The sequence below is a fragment of the Molossus molossus genome, unplaced genomic scaffold, assembly GCF_014108415.1.
Source record: "Molossus molossus isolate mMolMol1 unplaced genomic scaffold, mMolMol1.p scaffold_m16_p_1, whole genome shotgun sequence".
In the NCBI taxonomy this organism is placed as follows: Eukaryota; Metazoa; Chordata; class Mammalia; order Chiroptera; family Molossidae; genus Molossus; species Molossus molossus.
This window is the reverse complement of record NW_023425344.1, coordinates 249,733,789-249,758,271: the sequence shown is the minus strand read 5'-3', so window position 1 is coordinate 249,758,271 and position 24,483 is coordinate 249,733,789. Positions and strand designations below refer to the sequence as shown.

The 24,483-nt window shown below is 56.0% G+C and overlaps 1 protein-coding gene across 1 annotated transcript in view; it reads right to left on the bottom strand.

The window, feature by feature from the left end:
- Positions 1 to 24,483, bottom strand: part of DYNC1H1 (dynein cytoplasmic 1 heavy chain 1) — a 66,341-nt gene that overhangs the window by 5,975 nt on the left and 35,883 nt on the right. The window contains exons 29-64 of the mRNA XM_036267183.1: positions 23,608 to 23,767; positions 22,288 to 22,531; positions 21,944 to 22,127; positions 21,571 to 21,783; positions 20,216 to 20,454; positions 19,869 to 20,025; positions 17,927 to 18,154; positions 17,420 to 17,650; positions 17,079 to 17,219; positions 16,644 to 16,877; positions 16,355 to 16,561; positions 16,141 to 16,262; positions 15,525 to 15,690; positions 13,970 to 14,133; positions 11,748 to 11,877; positions 10,228 to 10,361; positions 9,685 to 9,799; positions 9,427 to 9,588; positions 9,128 to 9,342; positions 8,826 to 9,030; positions 7,679 to 7,852; positions 7,461 to 7,580; positions 7,142 to 7,262; positions 5,775 to 5,970; positions 5,279 to 5,396; positions 4,982 to 5,197; positions 4,239 to 4,451; positions 4,008 to 4,135; positions 2,476 to 2,629; positions 1,584 to 1,730; positions 1,341 to 1,491; positions 966 to 1,219; positions 752 to 886; positions 575 to 669; positions 237 to 411; positions 48 to 123 (exon numbers count right to left, since the gene is read on the bottom strand). Coding sequence (XP_036123076.1) covers positions 48 to 123; positions 237 to 411; positions 575 to 669; positions 752 to 886; positions 966 to 1,219; positions 1,341 to 1,491; positions 1,584 to 1,730; positions 2,476 to 2,629; positions 4,008 to 4,135; positions 4,239 to 4,451; positions 4,982 to 5,197; positions 5,279 to 5,396; positions 5,775 to 5,970; positions 7,142 to 7,262; positions 7,461 to 7,580; positions 7,679 to 7,852; positions 8,826 to 9,030; positions 9,128 to 9,342; positions 9,427 to 9,588; positions 9,685 to 9,799; positions 10,228 to 10,361; positions 11,748 to 11,877; positions 13,970 to 14,133; positions 15,525 to 15,690; positions 16,141 to 16,262; positions 16,355 to 16,561; positions 16,644 to 16,877; positions 17,079 to 17,219; positions 17,420 to 17,650; positions 17,927 to 18,154; positions 19,869 to 20,025; positions 20,216 to 20,454; positions 21,571 to 21,783; positions 21,944 to 22,127; positions 22,288 to 22,531; positions 23,608 to 23,767 — 6,124 coding nt within the window. The remainder of the gene's footprint in view (positions 1 to 47; positions 124 to 236; positions 412 to 574; positions 670 to 751; positions 887 to 965; positions 1,220 to 1,340; positions 1,492 to 1,583; positions 1,731 to 2,475; positions 2,630 to 4,007; positions 4,136 to 4,238; positions 4,452 to 4,981; positions 5,198 to 5,278; positions 5,397 to 5,774; positions 5,971 to 7,141; positions 7,263 to 7,460; positions 7,581 to 7,678; positions 7,853 to 8,825; positions 9,031 to 9,127; positions 9,343 to 9,426; positions 9,589 to 9,684; positions 9,800 to 10,227; positions 10,362 to 11,747; positions 11,878 to 13,969; positions 14,134 to 15,524; positions 15,691 to 16,140; positions 16,263 to 16,354; positions 16,562 to 16,643; positions 16,878 to 17,078; positions 17,220 to 17,419; positions 17,651 to 17,926; positions 18,155 to 19,868; positions 20,026 to 20,215; positions 20,455 to 21,570; positions 21,784 to 21,943; positions 22,128 to 22,287; positions 22,532 to 23,607; positions 23,768 to 24,483) is intronic.

Genomic DNA, 24,483 nt, shown 5'->3' with positions numbered 1-24,483 from the left:
TTTGGCAGCAAAGCCCGGGATGAAATAGGGAGGCCTGCTGGGCTCACTTGTGGGGCTCTCTTCACTCCAGAGGTAGGGCACCGTCTGCTCTGGGGAGCTGCTGTCCAGCCAGATGCCAAATTGCTGTGGAGACAAGGCGGGCACGTCACCCTGGAGCAGAGCCCATGCTCGTGGGCACAGGGCGGCGCTGGGTTCACAGGACACACCGCCCACGGCCAGTGTTCAGAGGAGCCCACCTCGTCGGCCTGGACCTTTGCGATCAGGTCCTTGAAGGCAGGGAGACAGCTCAGCCTCACGACGGCCTCTGCCTGCTCCACTGTCAGGCCCTGGATCGCGGGCGTCGAGCCAGCGGTCAGCACGATCTCCTTCCCTCTCAGGAAGTGCTGGAATTCGGCGTCGTAGGTGGGCTCCCTGTGAAGGAGCGACAGGGCTAGTCGGGTCCCTCGGACTCGTTCTGCTGTCACTAACACAGCAGTCGTGACTCACAGAAAAAAAGGGTTCGTCCTGACGTGCAATGCTGCAGGGGACCCCCAGCCCTGTCCCGGGACGAGGTGGGCAGGGAGCCCAGCCTTACCCGATGGCGCCCTTCAGCTTGATCCTCGCCAGCAGCATGGCAAAGGTGATGTGGTCCTGATGCAGCATGCCTCTGGCCACCCGGTTGAAGGCCACCTGGGGACCAAGGCAGGGAACACTGCCGCTCCCTGTAGCCTCCGCCCTCCCGCCCCCGCCGCGAGCACGCGCTGCCCCGCACCTGGAAGAGGTCCTTGGTGATGATGGAGAGGCGCTGCGTGTGGTCAGTGATGCCTTTCAGGTTTGGGTTCTCGTACAGGACGTTGTGGTAGATGTCCAGGAAGAACTGCAGTGAGTACTGGTACAGGAAGTGTATCTGCCAGGAGGTAGCGACGTCAGCACCCACACGGCCCAGCGCAAGCCCTCGCCCGCCGGTGCCCCTGCCTCGCGGTCACCTGCTTCAGGGACTCCATGGTGAAGTAGATGCTGCTGCAGGCGGTGGACAGCGGCAGGTACTGCTGGGACACTGTCTCCACTTCCTGCATCACGATGTCAGTCTCCTCGACCTTCCTGGTCACCTCGGCAGCCTCCCTCTTGAGGTTCTCCAGCGTCGTGATGATGGTGTCGTCGTCCAGGATGCGCCCCTTCACCTCGTTCAGGGCCTGCAGCAGGGACTTCTCCAGCTGGCGCAGGCGCAGCTGGAACTCCCCTGGAAGGACCGACACCCAGCTCGCTGCAGACACCTCCTCTCCGAAGAGCCGACAGCAGCCCGAAGCATCGGTCCCCAGCAGCCCTGCCCCCCTACCCCCGCCGGTCCCCAGCAGCTGCACCTTGGAGCTTGAGAAGGTCAGAGCGTTTCTCGTCCACGTCGGGTCTCTCTGCTTTGAGTACCTCATTGAGACACTGGCTCTGCAGACTGCTGCGCGTGACTGTGAAGTTGACAAAGGTGACCCGGGAGCAGAGATCTGGCGGGAACTCCACCTGCCGGAAGGGGTGACAGGGAGGTGCACGTTGCTGGGTCAGCTGCAACACCAGTGCTGCCACGCTGTCATAGGAGAGGGCTCGCTCCTTACCGTTGGGTCTCTGGTGGACAGGAAAATGACGAACGAGGGGGACAGGTCGATGTCCTGGTCGCCGAGGGTGATCAGCACCCTCCCTCCCGTGCGCCGCACCTCCCGGTTCAGCACTGGGTTCAACACCGGGTCGTAGCTCTCCACGTCCTGCACACACGTGACGTTTGACAGTTACTGACGCTGTGTTCACGCAAGTCATGCTGCAGACAGACTTCCTACTCCAGACAAACACACCTTCCCAGAAGCACCTGGCCACTCAGAGCTGCACTGGCCACTACGGCACCATGGGCCACACGTGCCTGCTTTAATGAACTACAAATCCCATCCTTCGGTCACACGGCCAGAGACATAGTTGGCAGGTCACAGAGCATTTCTGTCCCTGCAGGAAGCTCCAGTGGACGGCGAGGGTCCAGACCAGGTGGGATTTAAGAACAACCACTTTGCCCTGGCCGGTTTGGCTCAGCGGTTGGAGCGTCGGCCTGCGGTACAGAGAGACCTGGGTTCGGTTCCCGCTAAGGGCACGTACCTCGGTTGCAGTTTGTCCCCGGCCCTGGTTGGTCGTGCGGGTGGCAGCCACTCGATGTGTCCCTTCACATCGATGTTTCTCTCTCTCTCTCTCTCTCTCCCTCCTGCTCTATCTGAACAAAAAATGGAAAAATGTCCTCGGGTGAGGATAAAAAAAAAAAAGAACAACCACTTTTGTTGGGTTTACTTCTTAACGAGACAATCTCAAAGCTTTTCCCTTGCTCTGATATATGAAGCCTTACAGAGATAAAAAATCATTACATCATCTAGTTTCATTTCACATCAACTGTGTTTGGAAAAAAGAACTCAATGTTGCCCTAAAAGGAGCTCACTGCGGAAGCGGGAGCGGACGCGCTCAGGCACAGACCTGGACCAGCAGCGGGTTCCCGAACCGCAGTGCGCTCTCCAGGTTCTTCCTGAAGGCGTCGTCCAGGAAGCTGGTCCGCGTGATCTTGCGGTCCTTGTACTCATTCATGATGAACTCTGTGGCCTGTCCTGAGGGGTCGATGATCAGCGGGTACCTGAGGACGGGGTGGAGCAGCAGGTTGTGGGAGGCAACGGGAAGCACAGAACATGGGGGGGTGCAGAGCCCGAGGGCAGGTGGAGAGGCTGCCACCATCCGGAGCAGTTCCCAGTTTATGCATGAAGCAGTTGTGACAGGAGATCAGTGCTACGCAGAGCTGAGTCAGAGCCTCTCGGCCGAGCATCCTGGGCTGGAACGAGGCGGGGTGTCCCACTGCCAGCAGCAGCGCCGAGACCTGGCGCTTACAAAGAGCTTTGGTGCCGGTGCCCTAGCAGACCGCAAACACTGCCTGTTTAATCCTGGGCGACAGGTGCCGTCGTCACACCCGTTGTACAAACGAGGAAGAGGCGGTGCAAGGGGCTAGAGTTTGTTCAGGGTCACACAGCCAATTAAAAAAAAAAATGTGTTTCTACAAAATTCAGAAGCTACTAAAGAAATGCCCCCTTTGGTCCCCGTCCCGGTCTGTCTATGCAGAGGTTTAGGCATTCAGAGATGTGTCGGAGGGGAGCACACTGCCCCCGCTTAGCACCTGGCTCACTATCTGCAGCATACACCCAGGCTCTCTGTGGATGGCCGGGCTGGCCAGGGCCCTCGGTCTCCCCCATGGAGACGCACAGCACCCTGTGTACTGGCGCCAACCAGGGCACCTGCTGGTGCACTCGGGTCCCACAGGTGTCAGCTACGGACAGACACACAGAGGTGTGCGTTTGCCTCAGACGAATCCTGCTCTGCACACCCACCACCGACGGGTCATGCTCCTCGCCAGCACCCTTGTGTGAGATGCTCAGCCCTTGGTGGGACCGGAGGTGCACGGGGTCCTTCGCTCACAAAATCACACTCTGGGGAGCTCGTGTCTGTCCCTGGGACACTGGTGCACAGCAAAGGCTCAGAAGATTAAGACATTCTGATGAGGTCAAAAATAAATCTGGGAATAAGTGTTTTACAAAAGAGAGACATCAAAGGCGCCAGGTGCCAGCTGGTGCAGAGGGTGGAGCCTCAGAGCTGGGGGACGGCCCCGGTGGGTCCCAGACGCCCAGGCCTGGGTGCCCAGCCCCCTTGCTGAGCCTCTTCCAGGTCTCACTCTGGCATTTCCCCTGCAGTGCTGCTTCTAGCTGAGTGTTTTCACTCTGATGGTCTGAGAGAGGGTCTGTTTTAATGCCCACCTGACACAACCTGCTACTCGGTTTCACAAGGTAGAGCAGACACACTCACTGCAGGACAGGTCAGACGCTAGCAGAACAGAAGGATGTGCCCCCGCCATGGAGGTGAACGCCAGCCTGGGCGCAGTGCTGGCCACTCCCCATGTTCCGTTCACCTCTCCCAATGAAGGGGTTGCAACGGGGCCACTGCACCAACCGACAGCCCAGTGCCCGTACCTGTTGAAGCGCTTCAGCATGATGGCGTTTTCTGTACACAAGTCGTCAGCAGGCAAGGAGCTAGCCTGCCAGCGAAGACGCTCGTCGGCATTGGAGAGGTACTCCGTCCTGGCGATGTCTGTGCGGAACTGAGGAGCAGGGCGGTTAGCTGTCCTCACCTGCATGCTGCCTGGGGGCACCACGTCTCCCGATGCGGCTAGGCCCGCGCCCCCTGCGCCCCCAGGACTGTACCTGGATGTTGGCCTGCTGCAGGTGATGGGACCACGTGGTGAACAGGTTCTGCCGCATCTGCTGGTCGAAGTAACCCGCGTAAGCGATGAACGCGGCCGACAGGAGACAGTCCCCAGCGATGGTAGACATCTGGTTTTTGAAGGTTTCACTTGTTTTTTCCCATCGCTCGCGTTCAGCAGACAAACTCTTCAGAAGGGCCGTGCTCCGGTTCACCTGCGAGGACAAGCGGCAGGGTGTACACGAGTGCAGGCCGCGGGGGCTGCTCACAGCCCAGAGGAGATGGGCCTGGGTCCTCCGACCGGCGACCTATCAGGGTCTAGTGGGGCGAGAGCTGAATGCAGAGCGTTAAGCGCCAGCCCATGTCAGCCCGTGCCTGAGCAAAACGGGGCAGGAGGAAGGCAGGGTGAAGGAACAGCCGGGAGCGGGTTGGCCTGCAGGGGACACACTGGGGGCAGAGGCTGCAGAGCAGCCTAAGGATCAGAGGACGGGTGTAAGCGATGATGGGGACACAGCAAGGGGAGCCCCTGACGAGGCGGCAGGGCGCACGGTGCTGGACTGCCCAGGTGGCATCTAACTGGCACTTGGAGTCCTTTGGACCCGCTTGGACACAAGGGCTCACTGGCCGAGACACGTGGTGCTAGGGCAGCACAGGCTAAGGAGGCTGCCCCGCCCCAGCACTGCACGCTGATGCGCAGGGCCAGGACTCCAGGGCGTGGGCAGAGGGCGCAGATCCCGGGGCTCACTTTCGCTTCGACGGCGGCCAGGTCTGCTTTGATGGCCTGGGCCTCTGAGATGAGCACGGCGTACTCCTCCTTGTAGCGGGCGATGCTGGCCTCCAGGTCCCGGATCATCTGCTCCACCTCGTTGGCCTTCTGCTGGTTGTCCTTGGCGTCGTCCTCCAGCTTCTGCAGCTCGTTGCGCAGGGGCTCCACGCGCTTCAGCATGTCTGCGTAGTTGAGCTGAAGAGAGCGGATGGGACCTCATGTACGAGTGACCGCACAGCCGGCCGTGCACCCAGAGTGCCTGGCCGGGCCCCTTACCTGTGCGATCGCCCACTTCACCATGGGCCCGCAGGCCAGGGACGCCCGGTTCACGATCTCGTAGTTGTAGCTCGGGTTGGACATGTAGTTCTTCTTCATCTTCTCCCTGATGGCGTCACTGCAACAGAGGGTGTGTTCTGAGCCCGTGCCGGGCGAGAGCGAAGCGGAGCTCTTAGGAATCAGAATGGAACGGCCAGCTCCCGGCTGCTGCCCCAGTGACCACCAGGTCAGGCCACTCCGACCCTTGCTCCAGGGGATAGGACTCTGACCTGCCTGCCTCTTGCCCCCCCCCCCCCCCCCCCCCCCCCCGCCGACAGGACAGGCTCTGCTGCAGGGGTCAAGGGGTCAGAAAACCACCACGAAGAGCGTGGGGAAGAAACCTGGTTACTTCTCCGAGTGGAAAGGGCCTAGAAAGGCATTTGTGTGGCTAATGTAACTGATGCTGAGACCCCAGAAGCCTCGACACCCAAGCAGCTGCTTCTCCTCCCGGGCTCACCTGATCTCCTCGGCAGAGAAGTTCACGATGGTGGGGATGAAGTTCTCCCGCATGATGATGGAGCGGATCTGCTTCCAGTCTGTCGTGCTCTCCCCAAGCAGCAGACAGATGGACTCGAGCGCCAGCTTCACGGCCGCAGGGGGGTTGGCCATGGACCGCACCTCCACCAGGTGCTGCTTCTTTATGGACTTCACGGCTGAGGGCAGCAGGCGCAGAGGTTTGGGGGAGAAGACAGTGTGGCGGGGAGAAGGGGCCAAGCCGCAGCACACACTCTGACTCCAGCTAGGGCAGCACAGCGGCTTGGAGCCAAGGAATGGACGTGGTTCTGTCCTAAGTCCCCCCTTCAGCAGCCGATCCTTTAATAATTATGAAGCTCTTACTGTGCTAAGCACAAACTGCAACCTTCTATAAAGAGTAGGATCTTACCTTCAAAACTGCCTCACAAAAGCCTCCAGAAATATTTGAAAAGGTTTTTCAAATGTGCAAAAATGATGCAGCTATGGGTAAGCACTGTAATTGCACGTTTCATACAATGTAAACAAAGATGCTCCCAACTGGCCCGTCTGGAAGCTGTCGGACTGAACGGGTGAAGACGCGGAACTAACAGTCCTGGAAAAGCGGCCAGTGCCTGTCACATGCTGCAAGGCCGTTTCCCTCCTGAACTTGTGTTAAAGCCCTTTCTAAGTAATTACTCAGCGTATGAGAACTAAATTACATTCTCCTCCAAATCCAACTAGGAGTGAAAATGCAGAGTGTGGACAGTGCCTATTAACTCGTGGTGTGGACACACAACTGGCTACCTGAGTAAGTTTGATGCTAACGGGCAGGCGGGGGCACAGGGCTAAGGCCACTCCTGACTACTGTGCAGGCTGCCAACAAAGCAGTGGCAGGTCCGGCCCCACTGCTGCCACGGTTCACAGGATGTGAACTGCGGTGGAAGGGTGGAGGTGACTGCTGTCCACTTAAATCAGTAGCCACAGGCCATGACCACAGCACTTCCAGAAATGACCACTAGAGGGCAACACTGCACACTTCAGAGTGTCTTGCAGAAATTCAAGCCAGGGATTACAATTTACTTCAGTAACAGATTTTTAAAAACTTTGCATCAACATGAAGCTTATTTTGTCAGTTTTCTCATGAGAAGGGTTTGGCTATGGTGGAAGCAGACTAGCTCTACAGGAACTGTGCTTTAAGGACCCAAAGGCAGTCTGAAGTATTTAAAAAGCCTTCGGAGATGCAGCACTGACGCTTTTGGAAGTGCACATGCCCAGAAGTTGAGGGAGGCCATGCTCACACCCTGAACAGCAGGAACGAGGAGGCAGAGCACCGTCCTGGAAGGCAGGGCTCCGATACGCTGCACCACCTACCATTCTGGGCCTCGATGACGGCGGGCTCCACCTTGTCGAGGTCCTCTTTGACGCTCATCTGCTTGTCTGCAATGACTTCTTGCTGCTTGTGCAGCTGTTCCTGGATTTCTTGGCTCATGACCTAGAGTGGAAGGATGGCACGGCTGGGTTCAATGCTAACCTGCTGAGTGGCTCCTAGACCGGTGCTCCTCACTCTGCCCCAAGCATCCCCACCCCAAATAACCCATTAGACCCTGAAAGCAGTCCCAGACCACAGTTCCCACTTTTCTCAGGACTGAAAATGCTCACACGGCCACAGATCCTGAAATGAAAGGCGCACCTTTTTCTTTTCAGCCTCTTGCTGGTCCTTCACCATCTTCTTCAGCTTGTCATTGGCTGCCGCATTCTTTACCTCCAGCTCTTGGCTCTTTATCCTCAAGTCACGACGCAGCTCTTCCACCTGAACAACACAACCCACATGGGGAAAGAGCCATGGACAGTCAGGTCAAAGGGCCGCACTGCAGCCCAGTGTGGCCCGCAGCTCTGTGGGCACAGCACCTGGTCGACGGTCTCCTTGATCTTCCTGAGCCCCACGTTCAGGTGCATCTGCTGCTCCTCCAGCTCACTCCGCTTCTCGTGGAACAGGTCGGCGTAGTGGTTGATGAAGTCCAGGTAGTGGCGTGGCGTGATGGCCATCGTCCTGCCGCCCCGTTTGGCTAGCCGAGCATTAGCCTTTCAGAAAACAAAGTCCAACCTTTTTACTCTTTAGGACATTGTGATTTAACCTCAAAAAACCCTAACTGTTCTGCCTGCTGGACCAGTGTGACATGGTGGCATGGACCCAGCCCTCAGGGGCCACAGCGTTCAGCTGAGATCTGCACTCAGCCTTGTAGGAGATCTCAAGTCTCAAAAGCTTCCTCCTCACACTCCTGAGACGAGGAGGGGATCCTGACAGCCTCGTGTGCTTCCGGGGAAAAGGAGGGCGGACCAGTAATCACTACGTGAATGTCAGTTATGCCTCCCCTCCGGCCACTGCTCATTTTTAGTGGGTACCAGAACAAGACACCAGCATGCGGGTGAGGCCGCAGAGGCTCCCTGTTACCACCTGCTCTGGTCCCCTCTGCCAAAGTGGGACGTGTGAGGCACGGCAGCAGATGAGGCCAGCAGGGCGGCCAGGGCTGGACAACATTTTGGAAACCCTGGAGGTGGCCTGCAGGTGCAGTGGGGACAAGGAGCGGCCGTGACCACAGGACACCCACTAGCTCGGAGTCGTTTTTACAGACTGGACTCTCCTATCAGTCTAGAGCGAGGACAGCAGCCAGGGCCAGTAGGAGGTGCTGCCACCCCGTGTTTCCGCACATGCACCCACTTTTCTACACGCGAGCTGCAGGGACTTCTGTGCTACAAGGGTGGAGCCCAGCAGCTGTACCACAGACCCGTCTCCCCACAAAGCCTGACATTTTTACTGCCTGGCCCTTCACAGAAAAAGCGTGCAGGTCGCTAGCCGAGAGGCGAGCACAGGCCCAGACAGCAGCAGTGAGCAGGAGAGAACACTTCATAGTAGTAGAATCGGGGCAGTCAAGGGTGGCGATGTGGAGGATGAGATGTGGTTGACAGAGGTAAGAAAACAGGAAGGCAAGTTCTCTGTCTTGCAGGTGACAGCACAGTATCCACTGTGAAGTACCTTCTCGTCTTTGTAACCCACCTGGTGGAGGGTCTGATGGACAAACACACAGCTGTTTACGATGGCCTCCCGGTGTGACGGCGGCTGCGGGAGCTTGTCATACACGACGGGCATGTAATCAGGCACAATGTAATTCGGCTTCTCCAGGTCCATTTTACTGGTGAATTCTTTGCCAACTTGATAGAGCGCTTCTGTGGACCAGTCTCCAAACCAATTCAACACACACCTGCGGAAGATGCCGTGTCTCAGAGCAGCTACCCGCAGGGTTTGCCCCTGGGAAGGAACCTACTGTGCTGACCCAGAGCCCAGTGCAGACCGCGTACCTGTTGAAAAGCGCCGGGGACGTGGCCGCACGGTCCTTGAGCCCCTCGGAGGATGGGTTCATGGTGAAGACAACGTGGAGGTTGCGGATGACCTGGCTGGTGAACCACTTGTACAGCTCCTCGTGCGAGTCCAGCATCAGGCCCTCCTTCTGGGCCCCCTCCTTACACTGGGTCATCAAGGTGGCATACTCATCTCCTTCGAAGAGACCCGGGACCTGGGAAATAGCAACACCATGTCTGGTTGGTCCCTGTGGCGCAGCCACGGAACCTGCCACACCCACCACAGGTCACGGAATCACCTCTCCATTGGCCAGAAGCGTATTCATCCGCTCCAGGAACCCAGAATCCAACACGTTGGATTCATCCATTATAAATGCGATCTTCTCATTCTTACAGCCGGAACGTCTCAACACCGTCCGAAGATCTTCGTCGAAGTCTTCCCCGGTGTACTTCCTGTGGACCTGCGGAGCAGTGGGCAGGTGAGGCCGCTCTCATGCAAGGAGCTGCGTGCAGGAGCCAGGCCCACTGCGTGGGGAGAAGGCTGCAAGCACACCCACCTTGATCTGGTACACGCTCAGACCGTTCATCCAGGCCACGAACCGGGACAGCGTGGTTTTCCCTGCTCCACTGACACCAATCAGAAGCAAGTGGCCTTGAGGCTGGCGGAATATTCTGAAACAGCGCCAGAAAGAATGACATTTAAGGCTTTTATGCTGCATTCCCCTTTTGACAAGCAACACTTCTAATCTGTTCTAACTTAAGTCTGCACAGTAGACATCTGTTACTGCCAGGTCCGATGGGATGCAAAGACCAGTAAGACACGGTTCTGCCCTTCAGACCCTCAGACGCAGGAGGAGGGCAGGCCTCGGAGGAGGTGGGAAGGGCAGCATCACGGCAGGTGTGCGGAACTAGGGGGACTGGTGAGGTCCGCTGAGCAGGAAAGTTTGGGACAGAAAAGCTAGACTTAGAAGAGAGGGGGAGTCGCTTGGCAGGGAGGGCTGAGGTCAGTCAGGAGAAGAGCATGGGGCTGGGCCCCCCACCCGCACTGGTAAATCAAGAGCAGCCCAGGTGAGTGGGGAGCTGGGACACAAATAGCCCACCGGTCGATCCTGAGCACATGGTCCAGCACTTCATTGAACAGGACCAGAGGAACGTCAAGTTCTTCTTCATAGAAGACTTTCAGCCTTGCTTTGACGTAATCTCGTAACTCCTCTTGATCTACTGGGATGTAGTCCTGTAGAAAAGGTAAGACCCAAGTTACTAAGAAGAAATTGCTTTAGTTATTATACCAAAGTCAATTGTATTCCATATTATAAGAAACTGTTAAAAATGCAACAAAAGGTGTTGTTTACAACATAGCAACAAAAACACACGTTAAAACACGTTAGCTAGGACGAGACCCGAGAACATGGAGACTCCCTCGAGCACACCAGCACCTACGCAAGTGAAGAGGGACCCCGGTCCTGCAGAAGAAGCGCCACTGTGCCCGTGCCAGCTCCATCCGCACCGACAGGACGACAGGGGCCTGTCAACGGTGTGGTGGTGGGTGGCAGTTCTGCTACAACTTGCCAAGCCAATTCGAAATCTCATTTGATGAGGAGAGGGCCCAAAGGGTCAGGACCTCCCTATAGAAGAACCAGGTGTGAGGACCTAGTCTATCAGACTGATCACCGTAATCAGGACGATGTGTTTGCACTCAGGGAAGCCACACGCTGATTGGTGACAGGACTGAGCTCGGAAACAGACCGCAGGCACAGGAAGTCCATTTGACAATGACACTGCAGAGCAGAGGCCATTCCACGGAGCCGGGACAGAGGATGTCACGGGAAAAACGGAAAACGTGCCCACAACCCACTCCACACACAGACGAAACTACTGATGAATTATGGATCTAAGTGGTATTTTTTTAAGAACATCTGACCAGCCACTGGGAGGAGCTGTTGCCCGCAGTGAAGAATTAGCGCCAGGAGCCTGATGCACACAGAAGACTGGCGCACCGAGCAGACCTGCCGGTTCCTCGCTCCTGTCAGGCCTCTGCCTGGCACGCCTTTCTGACCCTCAGAAGGCCCTTCCCAAGGGGCAGCTCCACCGAGACCTCTCCCCCTCTGAGCCACTTTCCTGCCTCGCCCCTCTCACACTGGGAACTTGACTCGGCCCGTATCAGGAGTGCCCCCGAATGAAATGCACAGCAAGCAGTAACTTACAAAGAACAGCCCACAGCTAGGCTGGAAATGTCACCTTTGTGCAGTGTTTTGGAATGGGAACTATTTCACACGAACGAGCCACATCACCCCACGTTCAGTGAGAAGAGCAGAGGCAAAGGGACGCGCAGGCTGTCCCTGCAAGCACGCTGAAGCCACGTCTGCCGCTGCAGCAACTGTCACCCAGGAGGAACGCTCGGCCCCACAGCCACACCCCAGGGCTTTCTACCCTACAGCCCTCGGTTATCAGCGGCTGCAAAGACATGGCCCATGGTCACGTGTGTAGTAGACCATCGTCACACATATAACCACAGCTTCACGGACAGTGCACTTCAAGACAGAGATCTTTGGTGAGAAGCTCGTTCTAACCAACAGGACGGCAGGACAGGAAGCATCTCTAAAGTGAGGGCTTGTGTCACCTTCGACAGCCAATTGCTGTACAGGATGGGCCGGCTCATGGCCCGCTCTTTGTCTATGTTGGGGAAGTGCTTCAGGGCCACCATGTCGATGTTCTCGTCGGTCCAGCGCCGCTCCTCGTCCTCGACCAGCCTGTTGGAAGGAGAGCAGCGCGCAGGTGAGTCCAGAGGCCGTGAGGAAAAAGCGCCAAGTTGTGTGTGTTGTGGGCAACTCCAAGGGCTGGGATCAGTGTTTACCAGAAATTTTCATTTTCTACAAACATAAAAACCCAAGACTCTGAACTCAAGATGGCTTAAGCAATTAAAAAACTTAATATTAAATATAAAAACCCTCAGAACCACGGCGCCACTACACTTAACTCCCTTGAAAAGGTTCCATCACAGTGACTTTAAATGAACACGTGGCTCCAGTTTCTAAGCTTGTTTAATGCAAACATCCTGAGTGTCAGGGGCGCCGAGGGGACAAGCAGGAGGAGCCGCAGGTGCATAGCTCTGGAGGCACACGGCTGGGGAAGAAAATGGCAGAGCAGGCAGGTGAGGCTGTGCCTGTCCTTGCAGGTGTGACAGGACCTTGTGAGGTGACCACCGCACACCAGCAGGCATGTCATGGAGTTACCACAGCCGATCAGAACCAAGACGCATGGTTGCTATGGCTACATTTAAATCTAAACAAAACTTGATTCCTGGTATTTTGGGAAAGCTGTGAAAATTACATTATAACTCCAAATTCTTTTTTTAAATTATAAAAGGGAGAGTGAAGTCTAGCCGATGTGGCCCAGTGGTTAAACATCAACCCATGCACCATGAGGTCACCGGTTTGATTCCCGGTCAGGGCTCATGCCCAGATTGTAGGCCAAATCCCTAGTGGGGGGCATGTAGGAGGTGGCCAATTGATGTTCTTTCTCATCAATGTTTCTATCTCTCTCTCTCTCCCTTTATCTCTCACTAAAAATCAAAAAAGAAAAAAATTAGAAAAAACAAAAGAGTGACAGCTCACATAACAAAAAGACTGCATTTTTAAAGTGGCAGAACCCCTGAACCATAGGACCACCCTGCCTCATGCATCTCACAGCTGGCTTGGTAGGTGCCTCGTGGAACCCAGGCCCACCCTGCAGGCTGACCTGAAAACCCTGGATCTACGACGAGGCAGCACTGAGCCCGACAGCCTGGATGAAAACAGCTGCCTGGGGGCAGGACACCTGGTCCCCAGGTGTAACCGACACACACTCTTTCTCAGTCTGCCCTAGTCTGGAGGCAGCCAGCGGCCTGGGTTTCCCCAGGGGAGTAACTGTTTTCGAGCTGCCAGCAACTGCCTACACCTAAGATTACCAGTGGCCAGAGGAACTGTCCTGGTCCTCCTGTAGACGAGCGGGGGAGGGGCCCTGCTGCGAGACCTGGTTCATGGGCACATTTCCCCAAATGATTTGCAGCAGGAAAAGGTGCTATGTTAAACAGCAAGCAGTCAAGATCTATCGTTTACTAGACGTCTAGTCAAGCAACACACATGTAACCTTTTCTCACTAACCTAAAATGAGCCTAAAATTCTGTGAAAGGCTGTACTGCTCAAATACATAAAATTAAAACTATAAGGAAAACTGACAGGATAGGAGACACAAAAATTAAGAACTTACTGTAAAGAATACAAGAAAAAGGTCCTGATTTTACAAGGCCAATAACTTTCAAGCTTCCTTAAAAGAGAAAAAACTGCGACTTTCTGTTGACACAGACCATGAGCCCTCTGCTATGGATACGGATCCACAGTCCTGTAGTATCTAGGAAAACTCGAAACTTACAAGAGCTGACACGTGGCCCACAGTAAAGAGAAAACCAGTGTCCCAGAGACACGGCTGCGAGTGCTCTGATGAGAACCAAGACAGGGCGAGGAAGGAGGGGTGCTGTGGAGGCCACACGCCAGGGAGGCTGCGAAGACACTAACTCACCAGTGAGCTCTGCACTTGACAGGTTATTGCAGGTGCCTAACTACCTTGACTGGTGCCCACTCGACAGAGGCTGGGTGCCTTCCCTGAGGTCACAGCTAACCAGTGGTGGGCAGTCACAGTGCACTGGGACCCCATTCTGTCAAGGGTGATCGTGATCAATTCCCAGATGTAAGGTTGGCCTCGCCTGGCTCAAACGGGAGCAGGCCAGCCTGATACTGACACCAACCCAGAGGGTCGTAAGGACTCAAAGTAGGGGCATGGCGCTACCCAGACCCTTGGTCTTACCTGTCCTGGAAGAGACGAAGTGCTTCATGTGCCCAAATCCGAATGAGCCCTTCCACAGGCAGCGTCTCCAGGGGTCTCAGGGCCTCAAAGATGCCCCGCACCCACCTCGTCATTTCACGGGGTGAATAGATGTAGTGGGGCTGTGTGTCCTGAGTGAATCTCTCCTGTGGGGATCAGAAAAATGGAAATTATGTGTAAATACCTTAAGACATAAAAAGTGGTGGGGAAAAAATGTTGTATAACATTTTTACATTAATGATGAAGTCTCCAGACCCTGGGATATTCCAGGATGGAGTAAGTACCATGGAGCCACTGGACAGCCACCCAGAACAAAGCCAGGTCCAAGCCACTCATTCTATGTTGGGGGAAAAAATTATAAAAAAACTGTCCTGAGCCCGGCCAGTGTGGCTCAGTGGTTGAGCGCTGACCCATGCACCAAGAGGTCGCCAGTTAGATTCCTGGTCAGGGCACATGCCCAGGTTGTGGGCACGATCCCCAGTGGGGGGCATGCAGGAGGGGGCCAGTCGACGTTCTCTCTCATCGACGTTTCTCTCTCTCTAAAAATCAATAAAGAAAAAATACAGCCCTGGCCAGTTTGGCTCAGCGGTTAGAGCGTCGGCCTTCGGTCCAGAGAGACCCGGGTTCGGTTCCCGCTAAGGGCACGTACTTCGGTTGCAGTTTGTCCCCGGCCCTGGTTGGTCGTGCGGGTGGCAGCCACTCGATGTGTCCCTTCACGTCGATGTTTCTCACTCTCTCTCCCTTCCTCTCTCTCCCTCCCACTCTATCTGTACAAAAAATGGAAAAATATCCTCGGGTGAGAATAAAAAAAAAAAAAAAAAAAAAAAGAAAAAATACATATAAAAAAAGTCCCCCTGAAAACATTTTCCTAAATGTAACTCCTAAGTTGAAGGAAAGTTTCTCTAAGCATGATTTCAATGAAAAGCAAAACAGTTCAAAAAAAGATTTAGTGATGACATTAAAAATTCTGTAGGAAAGACAACAATCACACAAATTCAAAGACAAGGTAAAAACGGGGGCAATGTGTGTGGTATGCCCGGCAGTGCCGCAAAGCCCTGGACCAAGGTGGGCGAGTGGACAGCAATAGGCGTTCTCTCCTGACCCGTGGGAAAGGGCAGGCCTGCAAAGGCTTCTCGAAGGGAAGCCGACGAGAGCCTCCATGTATGTCCAGTGGGCAGAGACGTTTTAATAAACACTTAAAATGCTGACGAGGACACAGGCAGAGGCCTTGTAGGTGGGGGTAAGGGCCCAGCCCGAGAGCAGGTGACAGCGGCCGCCCCTGCAGTCACAGGCTCCATTGACACTGTTCAACAGTGTTCACGTCCCTGTAGAAAGTGCACAGAGGACACAGTGCACACGTGTACAGACAAGGACCGCAAGCAGCAGCATGGACCGTCTGCCGTCATGGAGCCTGTGCAGGGGAACAACTGGATGGCAGACTTTGGAGAAAGGCCGCTGACTAAACAAGGGCTCGGAATACAGCTCCGTCTTCTAGCAGAGCCCGTCCCTGACCAGAGGAGTGGAGAAGGCCGAATACCTGGGACATGGTGTAGAACTCCACCATGGCGGCAGTGAGCGGCTCCGCGTAGGTGCGCAGCGACGGGATCAGCCGCAGCATGGCCCGGTTGAAGGTGCCATAGATCTGTGTCAGGGAGGCAGGTCCCGGGTAATCCACATACACCACAGGCACGTGGCGCAGGAACCTGGGCAGAGACAGCAGGCTCAGCCCCTCCCGGTGAGGAGCGCATGCCCAGGGCGGCACTCATCCTAGGCCCAGGCCCAGAGCTGCTTCCTAATCCAACACCACAGGCTGCACGTCAGCCACCCGAGGTCACACCGAACAGCTCGGGCCTGAGTCTGACATACTCGTACATGCAAAGCACTCGGGAAAGAACCAGGCCAAGACGGGAAAATGACACAGGCTCATTTCAGCCTCCCGGGCCTGCGGAGAGATCTGGGCAGTGCACTGCTGTCCAAGAGGGCACTGCTTTCACTCTCCAGGGTGCGTCCTAGCATCACAGTGCGGTGCAAGGAACCCAGAGAACCCAGGTGGCAGTGCTCTGTTACCGTTATAACCACACCTAGATGCCTGTCTGCCGCCCTGAAGCCGCCCCGGAAGTGGTGCGAGGCCAGCGAGGTCGCAGAGCTGTTACCTGTGAGAGAGGGGCTTTCTCCCAGGGTCCGTGGGCGGGTTACAGGCCCCGACAAACTGGATTCTCTCCAACTTCACCCAGGTTTGATCTGACGTCCGGTAAAAGCCTCCATGTTCCACCATCTGAAGAAAGCAGGAGGGTAAGAAGTTAGGAGCAAATGTGAAGAAACGGGGGGGGGGGGGGGGGGGCGGGGGGCTCGAGAAGATAAACAAACCTGTCTGATGAAGGATATGACCCTCTGTGTCCCATATTTGTCCATGTCTGGCAAGTTGATTTCATCACAGAACAACACCAGCCACTTCCCAAGCTGAACGGGAGCCAGAACGACCCCGTTGGGGGTACGCCTGTACTCGCAGTAGTGGTCGAAAGTCTTCAGCAGGAGCTCTGGGGTTGTGGCGCTCGAGAAGTTCAGGCCCACCACCTGCAGAAGGGGAGCCACAAATCCAGTACTGCAGGGCCGACCCAACCCCAGCTGCCTGCTGCCCACCTCCCAGCCTCGTTACCTCCATGTCGGGCAGGGCCCGGAGGGCACTGAAGAGCGTCATGGTCTTGCCGGACCCAGGGGGGCCACACAACACCAGGGGCTTGTGCTCGGCCAGCCAGGTGTACAGCAGGGCTTCGTGGCGGACCGTGTCCAGGGTCGGCACAACGACATCAGGGGCTGCCACCTTGTGTGTCTCCACTTCGATCTGAGGCACCTTGGCCTGCCACGGTGCCCATTCCCCACTGATGGAAACCTGCCGAGATGGGGAGCAGTCACCCCAGGACCCCACGTACCTCCTCGCAAGACAAGCTCAGTGTCATACAAGTCAGAATAAACGAGGAGAAGCTGCTGCTTCCATGAGGTGGAGAGACCAAGTCCACGTCCACGGTGAGGCTGCCCCAGAACCAAGTGAACACGGCGACCATCGGGAAGGCCGCGCCCTCGGCCCACTTACCTCGTAATCAATGATGGGTATGTTGGGTGCAGCGGGCAGGGGCACGGTTGTGATCCTCCTGATGTACTCTCCCAGCTCTGCTCTCATTTTCAGCCGACTGTCCCCAGACAAGGACCAGAGAATGGCATAAACCAGGTACCGCTGTGGGAAGAGGAAGCGACTCATGTTCTATTGTTTCGGCAACAAACCAGACATTCATGGCAACATTCACCCTGAGAGCGGCTCCTGGCGTTCTTGGGTTCTAGATGCCCTCTGCACCTTCCTGAGCCTGCAGGGAAGCCCGACCCTCCAAGGATGGAGCCCACACCCTGTGGGCATGTCGCCTCGGGAGGCTCCCTGACCTGGATGTAGCGCTCCAGCTGCTCGATCTGCATGGGGAAGTCGGGGTGGTTGGCGTTGTACTGGGCCACGTTGCGGCAGGCCTGGTGCAGCATGGAGAAGAGCGAGCCCAGGCAGCGCAGGCGGGTCAGGTCCATGATGTGCTCGAGCTTGAAGGCATGCTCCAGGGCCTTGGTGACCAGGCCGTTGGACGTGAAGTACGGCTGCATGATGGTTGCCGCGTCCCTTTGGATCTGCGAGAGGCAGGAAATGCTGCTAATCTAGGCCCAGAGAGGGTCGATCACATGACTTCTGGAGACTATATTTTGGATTAAAAAATGAAGGATGAAGCTCAAATGACCAATCTCCATCCCTTCATCTTGACGGTTCTCAAAAATCATGTTTCCTGGGAACAGTGGCTCCCCCTCGACGTGGAAGGGCAGACTTGCACCCGTCTGCAGCGGGAAGGAAGGTGGGTGAGAGCTCTCAGGTGGCAAACCTTGAGCGCATCTGGCTTCCAGATACCGTACCTGCAGCATCGGGGACGCAGCCTCCTCCCCCTCATCCTCTTTGCCCTTGCGCCGGCGCTGAGCCTCGTCCTCCCCTTCGTCCAGGGGGATGCTGCGCAGCCGGGCCAGGAAGTTGTTGAAGATCATGTCCGTGCTGAGCACATCCTCACTGAACCAGACCATGCCGCAGCGCGACACCGTGGCCAGGGTGGCATACTTCAAGTCCTGCACTTCAAACATGATCCGTACCTTGAGAAAAAAGATCAGGGAGATTGAATGAGGCAGGTTTTAGAAATCTTTTACCTATATACACCTTTGAAAGGATGACACATCTAAATTTTCTGCACTTAGTTTTACAGCAAAAATATCTGTATTCAGCATCACTACAACATCCACAACCTCTCCATGAGAATCGGGACAGAGAAAGGGTTGGGGTGGGCAGTGACAGCCAGCAAGATGGGCTCCCTCGAAGGGGACGCCAGCAGCGAACGCACCTGCTAACCCTACCTGGAACCGGCTCCGGGGCAGGCGGCTCGGCGCTACCATGCCTCCAGATCACCTGCTTTCCGACCGGTTAGAATATACCGAACAGTGAGCTCAGAGAAAAGACCCTGACACGAGTCTCAGTGGTGCACTGTCGGACTGGCAAGGAGCATGCAGGGCTCGGTTCTGAAGTGATGACGACCAGCGATGGGCCTACGTGATGAGGGCTCACACCCGCCAGCTGCTCTCCTTTCTCTCGCAGCACCTCCAGTCCGTCGGCCACTCCTAACCCTCACTTCCCCTGCCCGTGGCTGTGCCTGTGGCACAGCAGCCTCCCCAGGTCCCCTGGCTCCCAGCCTGTCCTCCACACAGCAGCTAGAGGGGCTTTGTCAACGAACAAGGAGTGTCCCAACCCAGCACTCCCACGTGTCCAGCTCACTCAGTGGGCAAGCCCAGCCCTCACAAGGACCGCGAGGCCTGACCTGATCGTGCCCGCATCCTCTGTGCTCTCACCTGATGTCTCCTCCAGTTCCTGCCACACGAGCAAGCTGCCCTGTGCTGCCCCCCACACACTGGGCACACGAAGACGCTCCTTCTGCCATTTGTCCCTTTGCCCTGAATGCTGGAAACCCATAGGCTCGCTCCCTCACCCCCTCAATCTCTGCTAAAACCCACCTTCCCGGGGACGCCTCGGCCACCCCTTCTGACAGGGCAGCCTCCACCTGCCACCAACACGACAGCCCTCCCCCGGCCTCCTTCCTCCTCCACCATCACCACCACCTTCTTCCCAGCGAACTGTGAGCCCCAGGCCTTGTCTGTGCTGTCTATCCTGTGTCTTCAGTGTCCGCACACGACGGCACTGCAGAGTGCTGAGTCAAGATTGCATGTGAGCCCGGCCGGTGAGGCTCAGTGGTTGAGCACTGACCCGTGCACCAAGAGGTCACTGGTTTGATTTCCGGTTAGGGCACATGCCCAGGTTGTGGGCCTGATCCCCAGTGGGGCATGCAGGAGGCGGCCAATCAATGTTTCTCTCTCTCTCCCTCTCCCTTCCTCTCTCTCTAAAATCAATACAGAAAAAAATTTAAAAAAAAAAAACCAAAAAACTGCATGTGAGCCCTCGGCACATCCTGCCTCTGTGGGCGCATGCTCAGGACCCGACTAAATGCTCACCCCAAGGGGCAGCCACGAAAGCATCCCCCTGAATTCCTCAGGCACCACCTCCTCACGCGCAGTGACCTCAGATCCCACCCCACCCAAACTGGACGGGCTGCAGGAAGGGCCGAGTGTGTCTGACATCAGTCAGCAGTACACAGTTACTCGTAACTCACTGGCCCTGGGAGCGGGGAAGACCTTGGTGCAGAGGCTCTGACAGAACTGTTTGCACAGCCACCTCCCCCCGAACCGGAGCCGCTCCAGGGCTGCCCAGGGACCTGCACCTAGGACGGAACACCGATCGCCACCCGCGAGGAAGGCCGTTTACATTGGGCGGAAGGCTGAGGCGCTCTCCGTTGGGCAGAGTGAGGAGCTTGTTGTCATCCAGCACCGAGTTCAAGTTCTCCACCCACTCAGGGTCCACGTCGCCGTCGAAGATGACCCACTGGCGCTTCTGCAGCTCACCTCGCACGTTGTCGATGATCCTGGGGGGAGGGAGCGTTCACACAGGTGCTGGCTCAAGGTTGTAAGATTTAAAATGCTCACCCTACAATGGTTTTCTCAAGTGACTCTAATTTGCTCAGACTTGGGCTGGAGAAATCCCGCACACTACTGCTAAGGACAGAGTGCCAGGCCCCACCCCACTGGAACGCAGACACTGACCCAGCGACTCACTTTCTCAGAACATGTGTGAACAGTCCGTCTGTCCATTCCCTGGTGTTGGGGTCCAGGGTTCCATAGAGGTGGTCTTTGCTGATGGCCTTGGGGTCGATGATGTGGGCCACGCCTTCCACACCCTCGAGTCTCTCCAAAGCCTTCAGAAGCACACGCCAAGCCATGCTCTTCCCGCTCCCCGAGGGCCCCACCATCATCAGGCCATGGTTGATCTGGGTGATCTGGTAGAGCTGGAGGACCTGCGGGCGGACACCCCTGCAGTGACCTTCCCGAGCAAGGACGGCAGAGTTCTCCAGCCATTCCCACGTCAACAAGGGAGACACTCGTGCCGTGACTTCTCCAAGGCAAGTACTGGGACTTTCCCAAGGATACATTTTTATGGGATTTTGTGGGGGAGGAGGCAGATGTGAGAGACAAACATTGATTGTTGCCTCCATGTGCCCAGACTGGGGATTAAGCCTGCAACCCAGGCATGTGCCCCGACTGATAATCGAACCCACAACCTTTTGATGTACGGCCTGATGCTCCAACTAACTGAGCCACTGACCAGGGCAGTATTGGGGCTTTTTAACCAGACACACTTTACACAGGCCACATCTACAAACACATCTCGCAAAGGTTCTAAGTACCCTGTGGGGAGCTGTGATAAGTCAGGAAGGGCGGAGCTAGCGGGGCAGAAGGGGCTCACCCAGCTGCCTGAACAGTTACATGAGACCCCTCTGCGGAGGGGGAGGCCCAGGGACAAGCCGCTGGTTCAGTGCGCTGGCTCCTGGGCTCAGTACGCACTGTGTGAATAATTCACTTCTTCTTAGGCGAGTCCCACAGAAAAAGGAAAGAGACCACAATAGTATGTGAGCCATGTGCTGATCTGAGATTTGTGCTGTTAGTCTGGAAAGTCTCAAACAGACCTTCCACTGGCATAAACGTTTTCCTATTAGAATCAGGTCCTTAGCATTTCTAGGGAACGCAACATCCCATGTAAGTGAACTTTTCAGATACATTTTGTTATTTCTACATTTCAGTTAAGAAAAAAGTCCAGCCTGGCTGGTGTGGCTCAATTGGGTGTCCTTCTGGGCACCAAGAGGTTGCTGGTTCAATTCCTGGTCAGGGTACAAGCCCAGATTGCAGGTTCGATCCCTGGCAGGGGGCATGCAGGACACAACTGATTGGTGTTTCTTTCTCTCCCTTGCTATCTCCAAAAGAAAAAAAATTAAAAAATTAAAATGTCCAAACAGGCCTGTGGCCAATCTCCCTGAACCAGCAGAGCCCTGCCTGCCAGGGCAGCGTTGTCCTGTGGCGTCCTCGCGTGTGATCCCACTGTCGCTGCGGCTGCGCACCAGCACAGTGCCACTTACCTTTTCCACCCACATCCCGCCAACTTCCTCCCCGTCGCCGTAGGTCAGGTACATCTCCTGACACACTTTCTTCAGCTCCTCCCGCAGTGCGGTCATCTCCCCGCGGTGGTACTGGACCCCGGGGAACACGTCCGACAGCAGGCTAAAGAGCAGCGGGATGTCCTCTGCCACCAGCTTTGGCACCATGGTCTCACAGACACTCTGTATCAGGATCTGTGGGGAGAAGGCTGAGCTCGAGGGTGCGTCGCCCACGCTCTCTGCAGTCCCCGCCCCAGCGCACGCGCACCGCCGAGGGAACGCACGCTCTGAGCGCGTGTTGGGAGGTGAGCTTAGCAGTGCCCAGGCTCAGTGGCTGAAGGACCCACGGACAAACCTCCTGCTCGGGCAGATTCTCTGCGATCTCTCCTTCGTCCACTACTTCGCCTCGCTCTTCCTTCTCCCGCTTTATCTTCTGGATCCGCTCCCTCTTGACGTTGCCCGCGCTCACCAGCACACTCTTCAGCGCTCGGAGCCCGAAGTCGTAATGGCTCTGGGAGGAGAGCTGCTCGTCACACAGCCTGGAGAGGGAGCGTCATCTCAGACCCGTGCACTCGCCGTGACAACGGGTCGTGCCAGGGAATCGGAGGGTACCGACAAAGACGCGCTGTGATGGGGTCACCCTTAAATGGACACACTGAGCACAGAAGAAATGCAAACTTGGGAAACTGCGCCACTCACTTAAAGAAGGGGACGATCTTGTTGGCAAGGACTTCGGCCGTGCGGAAGCCCTGCGAGTACAGCATGACCTGGGCGATCAGCTGCCGGTCGGGCTTGGTCATGGCCAAGCTCCGGAACAGCTTCTTCAAGTTGTCTGGAAGGTTGGACCTGCCTGCGTAGCCCGGGTTCATGGTGATGAAGATGGCCATGTCTGGGCTCACCTTGACTTGTTTGTTTAGCAGCTCACAAGTAATGGGGGCAGAGCCTGAAAATCGGATGATACTGTTAAGACTCATGATATTCAAAATACGATTTAAGCCCTGGCTGGTTTGGCTCAGTAGTTAGAACATTGGCCCACGGACCGATGAGTCGCGGGTTTGATTCTGGTCAAGGGCACGTTCCTCGGCTGCAGTTCATCCCTGGCCCTGGTTGGGTTGTGTGGGAGGCAACCAGTTGATGTGTCTCTCACACTGATGTTTCTCTCTGTCTCTCCCCCCCTCCAGCTAATGATAAATGGGAAAATATCCTCAGGTGAGGAATTAAAAAAAAAAAGATTTAAAAGTCCTTCTAAAATTACAAAGCACCCATTTCCCTGCAGGCTCCTAGCCCACAGCCCAGGATGGCAAGGAGGCGCTCTGGGCCTCTCCACAGGCACCCACAGGCACATGCACCCTGCCAGCGACACCCATGTCTACACACCCCACCCACATGGATGCGTCTGACTGTGGAACAGGTCGTGTCACCGGGCAGGGAGCCCACAGCTCTGGTTGTGCGATCCAATGTCACCAGGGCAACGCTAGGCTAGAGATGCAGCCCAACAGTCTCAGAAATGAAAACCAAGTGACATGACTGGCTGGCTTGGATATGAGTTAGCCCTTCCCAGGACCACTAGAAACAAACTACAGCTGAGCCCCAGGGACAGCGTGTCTGCTCCAGAGGGTCGAGCACACAGGTGCCGATTCCGTTGATACTCTTTGCTTTTGCAGGAGATCTGGACGTTGTTGGTAGGACGAGTTACTATCGTTCTGGAATCAGAGGCGCTCCTATCGTGACCTCTCACTCCCCAAGCTCCGTGGAAGAACACTGGCAGGCAGGCAGCTCCGGAGGCCAAGGGGAGGGGCCCAGGGATGCTCGGGCTGGGGAGCTCTGGGATGAGATGTGCAAACTGCTGACGCGGAGTTACCCCAGATCCGCCCTTTCACCTACACTCGGGACTCACCACCCTGCCTGCAACACTGAGTCCTGGGAGCTAATGAAAGTCCAGCTCACTTCTGATCAGAACCGTGGCAGAGCCCACAGTGAGTCGGCCCCGTCCCGAGTGGCTGAGGAAGGGAGCCTTACTCTTGTCCAGGTTGGGGCTGGAGTGCTCCCGCAGCGCCTCCTGGATGCACTGCACCTGCTGGGACACGGCCGACAGCATCCGCTCCTCCAGGCGGTTGAACTCGTCAAAGCAGCCCCACGCCCCCACCTGGCAAAGCCCCACGAAGATGCGTCCCATCGCCTGAAATGAAAAGAAAGGAGCTAGAACCAGTGGCCTGGGCACTGGCTTTCCAGGGCTCAACTCCTGACTGTGGTGATGTGTCTGACCCGGGGCAAGTACCATCTGGAGTCCAGGCTGCTCGTCTTTGAAGTGGGAATAAGAGCGCCTCCCTCCCCAGGTGCTGTGAAGGGGAAATCACTCACAGGTGAGGCGAGGGCAGCCCACCATGGCAAGTGCTTCATCAAGTGTGATCCTTACTGCCCTGGCCGGTGTGTTCAGTGGTCAGAGCATGGGCCCTGTGCACTGAAGGGTCACGGGTTTGATTCCTGGCCAAGGGCATGTACCTGGGTTGTAGGTTCAATCCCCAGCCCCAGTTATGGGTACGCAGCAGGCAACCAATCGATGTCTCTCTCTCACATCAATGTTTTTCTCTCTCTAACCCCCACTCTATCTAAAAATCAATGGAAAAAATACACTCAGGTGAGGATTACCCAAAAAAAGGAAGACAAGAGTGGTCCTTTGCACACACAGGACTAGGATACCTTTCCTCCCGTGCCCAGGTCCCAATGGCAAAGCTGTCATTTTTACTCTATCACTTTCTGTTGATTAAAAAAACCTTTGCATAACATTTGTTTATTACCAGATATAGGCACTAGCCACTTAGAGAAACTGGCCTTTGAGAAAAACTATCTGGTCCCCGAAATAAGGAACGCCGAGAACACAACGCTCCTGTCGCA